General features: G+C 38.1%; 1 protein-coding gene across 1 annotated transcript in view; it reads left to right on the top strand.

Annotated features, from left to right (window-relative positions):
• Positions 1-12,128, top strand: part of LOC124356049 (SUMO-activating enzyme subunit 2) — a 68,835-nt gene that overhangs the window by 48,079 nt on the left and 8,628 nt on the right. The window contains exons 10-12 of the mRNA XM_046807207.1: positions 3,419-3,592; positions 4,149-4,231; positions 11,213-11,295. Coding sequence (XP_046663163.1) covers positions 3,419-3,592; positions 4,149-4,231; positions 11,213-11,295 — 340 coding nt within the window. The remainder of the gene's footprint in view (positions 1-3,418; positions 3,593-4,148; positions 4,232-11,212; positions 11,296-12,128) is intronic.

The raw sequence follows: 12,128 nt of genomic DNA, 5'->3' as shown, positions 1-12,128 counted from the left end.
GGACAAGAAATCAAAAACCCAAGACTGATTGCAGACCACCTTAACACCTTCTTTACAAATGTTGCCAATGAACGCTTCAATTGAGTGGACAACTTGACGAACTCGAAAGATATTGCCAGCTGAAAACCTGAACATTCCAACCCTAATACTACATCCCACCCAATAGACAGGAACTAGCAAAACTCATCCAATCTCTAAAGCCAAAAAGCTCCGCTGGCTACGACAATATCTCCACAAAACTTTTGAAAACATGTAAAGAAGAACTGATTGATCCCCTAATGGATATTATCAACAAATCATTCAATTCAGGAATTTTCCCATCTGCACTAAAAATAGCCAAAGTTTATCCAAAATACAAGCAGGGACCCACTACTCAAACAGCCAACTACCGCCCGATATCATTGATACCCACCTTCTCAAAATTAATTGAAAAACTTGTGCTGTCCAGACTCATACACCACCTATCAATTAAACCAGCTACTGACACCTGAACAACATGGTTTCCTGCCAGGCAAATCAACAATAACAGCACTGATAGGTCTAGTGGAGTTTTTGGCTGACCAATTGGAAGACGGAAACACATCCACTGCCATCTTGCTTGACTATAGTAAAGCTTTCGACTGCCTTAGCCATGACCATCTCCTATCAAAAATTGACTACTCTTGGGATACAAGGACAAGCTCTTAACTGGTTCAGAAGTTATCTCACCGGACGAAGACAGATGACTGAGGTGAAGTACACAACCAGGGGTTTTAACACGCCAAAACAACATCAGGGCTGCAAACCGTCAACCCGAGGAGTGCCCCAGGGATCTGTGCTCGGGCCCAGTCCTTTTCATTCTGTACACCAATGACTTTCCCCCGATACATGGAAAACTACAGCAGCACAGTAATGTATGCTGATGACACTGTGTGCTCCTACTGAGTAAAAAAACAACCAAAGAAGACCTTGAAATAGCTGCTTATACTGCCGTCAACATGGCAGTACAATACTGTCATGGTAATGACCTTGTCGTGAATGAGAAAAAGACGAAGCAGCTAGTTCTAGGAAGGCATAAAGACACAACTGGAAGACTGCCTGAAGTGGAGGAGAGCAGTACTTCAAAATATCTCGGGGTGGTAATTGATGACACACTGCATGGACCCAACACATAGACTTTCTTTGCAAAAAGCTCAGTGCGGGACTATATGTTAATACGCAGGATGAAACACATCAGTGGACACCGTAAACAGCTAAAAACTGCCTACTATGCTCTCTATGAGACTCATCTCCGATATGGAATAGTAGTCTGGGAGGCACCACAAGGGGCAATATGCTGCGGGGGTACTTGTCCATCAAAAAAAGAGTCATCCGCATCCTTGCAAATTTACAAGCAAGAGAATCCTGCAGGCAGGCTTTCCAGGACTCTTGAAGATTCTCACCATAGTTAATCTCTATATCCTGGAGACTGTCACGCAAAATACACCTCAAATTCCCTGAGTCTATTGCAACTGGAGCAGACTATCACAACTACAACACCCGCCACGCCTTGAATTATTGCCTCCCTGTACATCATCTCACATCCACAGAGAAGAAGCCGACATATGCAGGAGCAAAGCTCTGGAATTGCCCTCCCAGAAGAACTGAAGAAGACAGAACGACAGCAGTTTGGACGGCAACTGAAAGCACTGGCTCCGAGAACACCCTTACTACACCCTCAAGGAATACTTTGAAAGAAACTGACGACTAACAGATTGCTTTTCTGTCTTGTTTTCTTATTTATGTATTGACGCAATGTACTATTCTCTAAGATTATGTAACAATAAAGAACAATTTAAAAAAAAAAAAAAAAAAACTTCCTCTTGTACAAAGCAAGGCGATGAATTGGCAGAGCATAGTTCATGGCGTTCCGAGTGTTGTAATGGTGCATTTCTCCCAGCCTTGTAATGTTCTGTGAGACAGCATAGCAGATCACTTCTGTCACAAACAGAGATATCACAGTCCAAATTTTAAGATTTTGAAAAGCTTGCCGGCAAGTAGCCTTTGGGTCTAATCCTGCCAATCTTCTCACAACTTTTTTTTGAAGTATTAGTACCCGTTGGAGATTCCCGATGGAAGAGTTTCCCCATACCACTAATCCATATCTTAGATGTGCTTCAAAGAGTGAGAAATAAGCAGTTTTTGCTGTGTCCAGATTGCTCATTTTTGTTATTCTTTTTAATACACATAGGCAACTGCTGAGCTTTCTGCAGAGTTGGTCTACATGTGGAGTCCAGGTTAGATTGTTGTCAATGATGATTCCTAGGTAGTTAGCTTCATTTAACTAACCCGTTTCCCACACTAATTTGATGACAATAACTAACCCGTTCCCCACTCTAATTTGATGACAATAACTAACCCGTTCCCCACTCTAATTTGATGACAACAACTAACCCGTTCCGCACTCTAGTTTGATGACAAATACTTACCTGTTCCCCACTTAAATTTCCAACTCATCTTGGCTGAGCTTAGTTGGAGAATAATTGCAAGTACAAAAGTTGATCCCACTATTACATACCTGATTTACTTTAAGGTGTTTGAAACCAACCTCACTTAAACATACATCTTTTTCAATATAGATTCTGCCAAGTCTGTCGCACTTGTTCTATTCACATTTCACTTTTTTATGTTATGCTGTTTGATAATTTTGTCAAATACCTTCTTCCCCCAAATTACTAATTTTAAAATGACTTATTTTTTAATTCGTTTTTGAAACATTTCTTTTCATAAAGACGTTTTTTTTTCCAGTTTCTTCAAGGGAAAAAGAATTGAAAGGATAAGAGGATTTTTGACATTTGTCTTCGTTATGTAATACAAAAAAGTATAACACTTCATTTCGTGGATTGAAACCTAGCTCGAGGATTTCATCTTCAAAAAGTAGTGTTGTACTTTTTTGTAACTTATAACAATGGCAAATGTCCGAAATCCTGTTATCCTTTTAAACCTTCTATCGTCAGTAACAAAGTTTAAACAAAGAAAAAGACATTGATTGAAAGGATAAGAGGATTTTTGACATTTGTCTTCGTTATGTAATACAAAAAAGTATAACACTTCATTTCGTGGATTGAAACCTAGCTCGAGGATTTCATCTTCAAAAAGTAGTGTTGTACTTTTTTGTAACTTATAACGATGGCAAATGTCCGAAATCCTGTTATCCTTTTAAACCTTCTATCGTCAGTAACAAAGTTTAAACAAAGAAAAAGACATTGATACTGAGGGTAGGTTTAGACAGTAAAATGGTTTCAACAATTTGAAGATATGTGAGTAAAACCTATTGCTAAAAATTAACATGAAGCACACATATAGCGTTACAATAATTGTACTGATGACATTCCTTGAACCTGCGAGATGGAAAAGAACACTTCTGCTTCCATTCTATAATCTGGGTTTTGTGATACAGGTGGCGCTGGCAGTGGACACGCAGAAGATGACAGTGAAGGAACTAGAGGAGGCTGTGCTCAAGAAGGCACTGAACATGGTTGCCCCAGATGTCAGATTAGATGATGGGACGGGATCTATCATCATTTCCAGTGAGGAAGGGGAGACTGATCATAATAACAACAAAACACTGGCGGTGAGAAAAATGTCTAGTATGTTTCTTTTAATTGAATTTTTGCACAGTTAAAAAATTGTAAAATTACATCTATTAATTTTGTAACAATAACATTACTTAACTTCAGTCATTAAAGGTATTTAACATTTATTGGTGATTAGGTGTAAAGTGAAACTTGTACGTTTATAATAGACCTCAAAATTATTCATAGCCCAGACATTAGACTTGTAAAGAGAAATAATGAATGGGCTTAACAGAAATGTTGAATTATTTTCCTGTAATAATAAAAATCAATTGTAACTTATTTAAAAAGAAAATACGAAAGTTTATGTTTGTCACAATTATATTAAAAGTTAAATGTAGTATTTTTAACAAGTCTAAAGTTTAGTTTGAGTCTTTGGCTCATTTTATTTTTCTGGTTACTTCTATTAAACGTGTAGTACATTTTTAACAGCAGAATCTTTTAGAGTATTTTATTTTTATGAACATAATTTATCCTTGTGTCCATCAAACCCCCAACCCCAAGCGACCCCTTGTGTTCCTTCCAACTCGTATAACCATAGTTTCACTGCTGCAGGAAGTTGGAGTGTCAGACCAAACTGTGATGATGGTTGATGATTTCCTGCAGAACTATGAACTGGTTGTTGTCGTCTCGCACAAGTAAGTTACAGATTATTGTCACACACGATGGCACCATTTCATGCTTTTAGTTAATAAAACTTTAATATCCCTCCTAAATTGGAATTTTCCATGTAATGGCTGTGTGTTGTTAAATTTTGTTCTTAATCCTAGTAATATTAATTACAAGAATTAAATGATATTAAAAGACTAATGGGTTGGAATTTGTTGTGAATAAAGTTCTTGAAACATAATTAATTTAGAACACTAGTTCACAGTTTGTTAATGTATTTTTAAGTAGTGATCTACAACAGACTTTATTATTAGTTAAAATTCATGCATTACTTCAAGTGTTTACAACTGTACCTGTATCTAATCTGATCTTAGATGTACTGCGGCTCTGTACTGAGCGTACTTGAGTACCGTGTGTACTTGGCATCTCTCAGTCAGTGTGTTAAACTACAGGGGTTCGTACAGTTTCAAAGAAATAGCTATATTTTAAGAATTGAGCCATTTTTCTTACCTGTTGCTTTGATTTTATGGATATAATATAGGCTTCCAGAATATACACTTTTAGTCTAGAAAAATATGTACATATATTTTATCACTTGTATAAAGTATTTTAAACTTGAAATGTTAGAACAAATTTAAACGTAATAAAGTTTAAGGAGGAAATAGTTACACAACTACAAAAATTGTAAAGTAAACAAAATTAGCTGTCGTCTGCTTACTTCCCTTCGGGTAATAGACATCCACGCAACAGATCCTTGGCATTATACAAAGGTAAACATAAAACAAATCAGTAAGTGAAATATAATTTATAGAATAATAATAATTTGTTATTTAGGTTACCTCTATTCAGGTTATCATGTAGAAAGTCACTGCGTAATGTTGATTCGCTGTGGTGATATAGGAATACATATAAAAATACTAGATTCAAGCACAATACTATTTACAAAGGTACACTAATGTGTCAATTATGTGATCTATTCATGATTTTTAAAACACAAAGTACAGCAAAAACATTTTAAGCGATTAGTAATTTGTCTACTGGCAATCAGCCCAAAGTAAATCAGATCTCCGCAGATTCGAAAGTTGAATCGTGGTGATCGATTCTCAAATCTGAATCTTTTGTTGAAGATTCAGTGGATTTAAGATTCATGGTTCGATTTCGAATCGCTACTATTAACCTGTTGAGTCCCGAGTTATGGCAGCACAGGGGGCATCTGCTGGCCCGGGTTTTTTCTGGCACTTGGTTACTACTTTGCATTATAGTTATTTTTTTGCATCTGCATAATCATATACTCATAAGTTTTATTTTTATGTTTATTTATTTCATATTAATTGATATTTCTAAATTCAAATATACATATTTAAATTTATATATATATATATAATATATATATATATATATTTATATATATATATATATCTATTTTGATTCCAAGTGTAAGTTTATTTTTTATAAATCAATAAGACTAGGATAAACAAACTAGGAAAAAATCTAGGTTTGTAGATTCCTTACTTATTCCAGAATCAGCATTTATTCCAGATTTTGAGCTGTCAAATGGAAATATGTGCGGAATAAAGTTGGTATCATTCACCCAGGGATAGGTAATTGGAGGTAGCTTTCTACGTTTGGGGTTAGGCCTACATTCAGTTCCTTCATTACCAGTAAAGTTATTTCTGGGATTATAATTTTGAACTACCTCGTTTATTACCAAGTCAAACCCTATCCAAAGTAGGCTTATTTGGACGATTATTAGAATAAACAGTATCACCTGATGGTCCTGGTACTGGTTCATCGAGATAACCTAAATCGTGGTTGAAGTCTGCATCACGAACTAGTTCACTAAAAATAAAATCACCACTTCTTACACGACTGAAAATATCCACATCACTTTCGTCGTCACTATCAGATAGTTCACTAAACTCACTGCCCAATAATTCATTAATATCTTGATCAAACAACTCATGCTTACGCGAAGCCATAATTATTGTGTACAAACAACAGCAACCGGCTGAAACGCCTCGACGTTTAGAGTAAGAACAGGCTGCCAAGTATCGTAGCGCGAAACAAAATATACCTCACGAGAAAGCCAGTGTGTCTCCCGAGTAACCCGGTATATTGAACGTCATTTAATTTAGCGAATTGAGTTGAAGAAAACGCAAAAAATTAAAACGCTCTGCGCGCGGCTCCGGCCGCAAACAGTACGGCAACGGGCCACGACTGCACACTTGCCTCAGTCGCAAACTGTGCGGCTACGGGATCCAACAGGTTAATAACCAGCTTGTATGCAACGTCTGTCACAGTCAATGTGTTAAGCTATACTATAACTATCGAGCTATATTAACCCTTTAAGTGCCAACGGCCCGAGTAATCCTCCGTCCGCAATTTGATTTTTGTTTGTTTTAAAATTATATTTACCCACTATTGATACTTATATCGTAATATTCTGTATTTCATTGTCTTCAATTTAAAAAATGTTATAGCGTATACATGTACGCATAGTGCCGACAGATTAATGTTTTCAAGGAAAAGATCCTCTTATATCTGCTGAAAGTGTAAAAGGGCAGTACACACATTGGTACTTTGGGATTATACCGACCACACCCAGACATTGAATCTTTATTTGACATTTTTGCTTCTACTGATTACTAGGATTAGCTTAGAACAATATTTCGTCAATATAAAACAAGAATTTGTCTTATCGCAAACCTCCCCATCCTCCAGACAGAGGTCAAAGTCGAGCGGTCTAGTAGATAACGTGATTGTAGTCTCGCCGCCCATTCAGCTGGTGCGTCGCTTTGTTGTACTTCCGTCTTTTACCCCTACATTCTCCAAAACACAAAAATTCAACAAAAACAAACATTACCAAACAAAAACTAATCTCTTCATTGAAAAAAACACACAAAACTTGTTTTTATTCTTGATCACACTCCGCCACCCAAAATGCGAGTGCCTCGGCCGAAGGTGCTGCCAAAGCCCGCGCTGTTGTCAACGAAAGAAAAACATCCCTCGAGATAGTACCTATCAGTAAAATATCAAATTTTAGAGGGGCTGATCAGAAATATAAATTGAATTGTAATGGAAAGGCAATTATGTACCGTGCATGAAACTTGAATAATCATGTGATGCCGTGCGGCCTGCCGTAATCGGGATTCTCAAGAAAGATAAGATAACAGCGACAACAATACGATCACATTACCTGGAAATGCTTCTTGATTGATGGAATGTTAGTTCTGTTACTCAACTACATCGTTTTATAACGTTCTAAGTTCATTGAAAAAAGATTAAGCGTTGGGGCATATAACGGAATCTGACCCCATTAACAATTGATAATTGTTGTAAGTTTGTAATTTTGTAATTAAAGAGTTGTTTTTTCGTTCTATCATGTTTGTTTCTATAAATTTATATTTTTGTGTTCTTCATACTGGTGTGGTTCGGTATAATCCCAAAGTACCCACACATCCTGCTTCCCGAAACATACTTGTTAGGTACATGCCCAAACGGACATTTTTGTATATATGTAATTATTTTATTCTGTAAAAAGTGAATTGCTTCTTTTTTGTTTGATAAAAAACATATTATTTAAGTTGTTATGCAACTGGAAGCTTGAATTTAATTGTTACGTCATAGAAACAAAAGCTTTTGAAAAAGTACTGTATCATATTTTTTTTTTTAAAGTGATGTAAATATGTTATTTGTGGATCAAATGTAATAAAACTTGGACAGTGTGTGCACAACCATAGGAGAGAATCACTAAAAACAAATGAAAAAATTAGCCTACAGATATTTTTGTAATTGATATCTACCTTAAACTTAGAAAAAAAGAAAAAAATCATGTAAGTATATTTTACATATACTAAAAAAAAATACATATTTTGTAATGCATGACTTATATTTTGTGTTTGAATGTTCAAATATAGTGTTTTATGAACTGTTTAAAAAAAGTTTCACAAAGATCTGTTCATAAATAAGAGAGCTGTAAATGTTTTTCCTAAACTTCTACATTTTTGACAAATATGCCCTGGCATTTCTTGCATAACCAATAGTATAGAGGCCTGGCACTTTTCGTATGCAACATCAAAATAAGCCCGGCACTCATAGGGTTAAGTGAGGTTAACACTCACTACTTCTCTGTACTGAGTGATCAATCAATCAATTCTTTATTCACATTTTCTTAAAGAAAAGTAATAGAGTCATATTATTGCAACATGATTAAACACAGTACAAATTTAATATAAACTAGATTTAATTTTCTGATAAAACAAGACAGGCAAGAGGAGAATAATGGTGATGCATTTATTACAGTACAGCGAATCCTTCAGGGAGTAGAGTGAGTGTTGCAGGAGTCCTCAGGTTGTGGTGTTGTAGTGATGGTCTCAAGGATATAAGAGTAGAGCACCACAACTGTCAAGGTCAGGCAGTTCAGCCCTGTGAATGTGCTCTGGGCTGAGTAGAGTGAGTGTTGCAGGAGTCCTCAGGTTGTGGTGTTGTAGTGATGGTCTCAAGGATATAAGAGTAGAGCACCACAACTGTCAAGGTCAGGCAGTTCAGCCCCGTGAGTGTGCTCTGGGCTGAGTAGAGTGAGTGTTGCAGGAGTCCTCAGGTTGTGGTGTTGTAGTGATGGTCTCAAGGATATAAGAGCAGAGCACCACAACTGTCAAGGTCAGGCAGTTCAGCCCCCGTGAGTGTGCTCTGGGCTGAGTAGAGTGAGTGTTGCAGGAGTCCTCAGGTTGTGGTGTTGTAGTGATGGTCTCAAGGATATAAGAGCAGAGCACCACAACTGTCAAGGTCAGGCAGTTCAGCCCCGTGAGTGTGCTCTGGGCTGAGTAGAGTGAGTGTTGCAGGAGTCCTCAGGTCGTGGTGTTGTAGTGATGGTCTCAAGGGATATAAGAGCAGAGCACCACAACTGTCAAGGTCAGGCAGTTCAGCCCCGTGATTGTGCTCTGGGCTGAGTAGAGTGAGTGTTGCAGGAGTCCTCAGGTCGTGGTGTTGTAGTGATGGTCTCAAGGATATAAGAGTAGAGCACCACAACTGTCAAGGTCAGGCAGTTCAGCCCTGTGAGTGTGCTCTGGGCTGAGTAGAGTGAGTGTTGCAGGAGTCCTCAGGTTGTGGTGTTGTAGTGATGGTCTCAAGGATATAAGAGCAAAGCACCACAACTGTCAAGGTCAGGCAGTTCAGCCCTGTGATTGTGCTCTGGGCTGAGTAGAGTGAGTGTTGCAGGAGTCCTCAGGTCGTGGTGTTGTAGTGATGGTCTCAAGGATATAAGAGCAGAGCACCACAACTGTCAAGGTCAGGCAGTTCAGCCCCGTGGATTGTGCTCTGGGCTGAGTAGAGTGAGTGTTGCAGGAGTCCTCAGGTTGTGGTGTTGTAATGATGGTCTCAAGGATATAAGAGCAGAGCACCACAACTGTCAAGGTCAGGCAGTTCAGCCCTGTGATTGTGCTCTGGGCTGAGTAGAGTGAGTGTTGCAGGAGTCCTCAGGTTGTGGTGTTGTAATGATGGTCTCAAGGATATAAGAGCAGAGCACCACAACTGTCAAGGTCAGGCAGTTCAGCCCTGTGAGTGTGCTCTGGGCTGAGTAGAGTGAGTGTTGCAGGAGTCCTCAGGTTGTGGTGTTGTAGTGATGGTCTCAAGGATATAAGAGCAGAGCACCACAACTGTCAAGGTCAGGCAGTTCAGCCAGTGAGTGTGCTCTGGGCTGAGTAGAGTGAGTGTTGCAGGAGTCCTCAGGTCGTGGTGTTGTAGTGATGGTCTCAAGGATATAAGAGCAGAGCACACCACAACTGTCAAGGTCAGGCAGTTCAGCCCCGTGAGTGTGCTCTGGGCTGAGTAGAGTGAGTGTTGCAGGAGTCCTCAGGTTGTGGTGTTGTAGTGATGGTCTCAAGGATATAAGAGAGCAGAGCACCACAACTGTCAAGGTCAGGCAGTTCAGCCCCGTGAGTGTGCTCTGGGCTGAGTAGAGTGAGTGTTGCAGGAGTCCTCAGGTTGTGGTGTTGTAGTGATGGTCTCAAGGATATAAGAGTAGAGCACCACAACTGTCAAGGTCAGGCAGTTCAGCCCGTGAGTGTGCTCTGGGCTGAGTAGAGTGAGTGTTGCAGGAGTCCTCAGGTCGTGGTGTTGTAGTGATGGTCTCAAGGATATAAGAGCAGAGCACCACAAACTGTCAAGGTCAGGCAGTTCAGCCCCGTGAGTGTGCTCTGGGCTGAGTAGAGTGAGTGTTGCAGGAGTCCTCAGGTTGTGGTGTTGTAATGATGGTCTCAAGGATATAAGAGCAGAGCACCACAACTGTCAAGGTCAGGCAGTTCAGGCCCCGTGAGTGTGCTCTGGGCTGAGTAGAGTGAGTGTTGCAGGAGTCCTCAGGTTGTGGTGTTGTAGTGATGGTCTCAAGGATATAAGAGCAGAGCACCACAACTGTCAAGGTCAGGCAGTTCAGCCCCGTGATTGTGCTCTGGGCTGAGTAGAGTGAGTGTTGCAGGAGTCCTCAGGTTGTGGTGTTGTAGTGATGGTCTCAAGGATATAAGAGCAGAGCACCACAACTGTCAAGGGTCAGGCAGTTCAGCCTGTGATTGTGCTCTGGGCTGTTGTCACAGCTGAGGCTCTGGGCGATTCAAACAAGGTAAAGTACTCCAACGTTACAAAGGCATTTGCTGCACTTAACACATAATAATGTAGCATATAGTTTTTTAAAATTGAAACTCATTACCTGAAATTTTATTTTTATTTGAAGTACAAAAATGTAACATGGAAATCGTCATATACTAATTCTGACCAAGCATTCAATTTCTAGCCCCTGCATTACAATATTCAATATTGTTAAAAGCTAAATAATAGATCTGCAGTCAGCATAAAAAGAGCTACACGATGCTTTCATTAAACAAACACACACACGTCATTAAATTTGATAATCTGTTTTGCTTGCCAATTTCAGGTATCAGGATTTAGTAAGGAGGTTTATTAAATCTAAGAAAGTGATTGCTTCCATCAGTGATTATTGTTTTGTGTTTGTTGTGCAGAGAGGAGTTCCCGGAAGGTCTAACATTCGAGGTGGTGGCTGGCGATGACGCTAAACCCAAAGAGGAGGAAGTGACCAAGAATGGTATTGGCAATCTTAAATGTTCTACGTATGGCTCAACTGCACAGCTTATTATTGTTTGTCCAGTTAATGTTTATAACGAGACAATTGGATATTACATAGCGGTTAAACCCTGGAACTGACTGTCAATTTGCCCAAAATTTGCAGCACTTGTCCGTGATTCTGTAGGGGGACTTTTACTGCTCATCTATTTCAACATATATAAAAATATCAGTGTCTTTATAAATAAATATAGTTAACAAAAAAAGGAAACATTGAATAATTTTTTTCTATGTACTGCGCCCTCTCATAGGCAATGTGAAATTTACTTGATTAAATATAAAATGTACAAAAGTTTTGTAGTATATCTAACTCACAAATTAAAAAAAAAATTGAATGAAAAGAAATATGGTGCAGCTTTTGAAACTGTCATAATTATATACAATGTAATGCAGCACCATATTTATATTAATATTTGGAATGAAAGAAATATGGTGCTGCATTAAATTGTATATAATTATGACAGTTTCAAAAGCTGCACCATATTTCTTTCATTCAATTTTTTATAATTTGTGAGTTAGATTATACTATATATATATTATATATATAAACTACATCAGCAAAAATCTTGTATTGCACTACTTTGTATATAATTATGATAGTTTGGATTCTATGGATGAATTTTTTTATTTTTCTAATAGGTAAATATGTATAGAAGAAAAATTATATTAATACAAGTTGTTATATAGGATTTTTTCTATAGCAACATTAAAAATAAATTTTACTAAAGTTTTGTAGATAACAGTTTTGTTTGTTTTCATCCTAATTATTTATATTAAGTACATAGAAATAAAAGT

Source organism: Homalodisca vitripennis, chromosome 2, assembly GCF_021130785.1.
Source record: "Homalodisca vitripennis isolate AUS2020 chromosome 2, UT_GWSS_2.1, whole genome shotgun sequence".
Classification (NCBI taxonomy): domain Eukaryota; kingdom Metazoa; phylum Arthropoda; class Insecta; order Hemiptera; family Cicadellidae; genus Homalodisca; species Homalodisca vitripennis.
The sequence above is the reverse complement of the archived record's forward strand: the minus strand, read 5'-3'. Positions and strand labels throughout refer to the sequence as shown.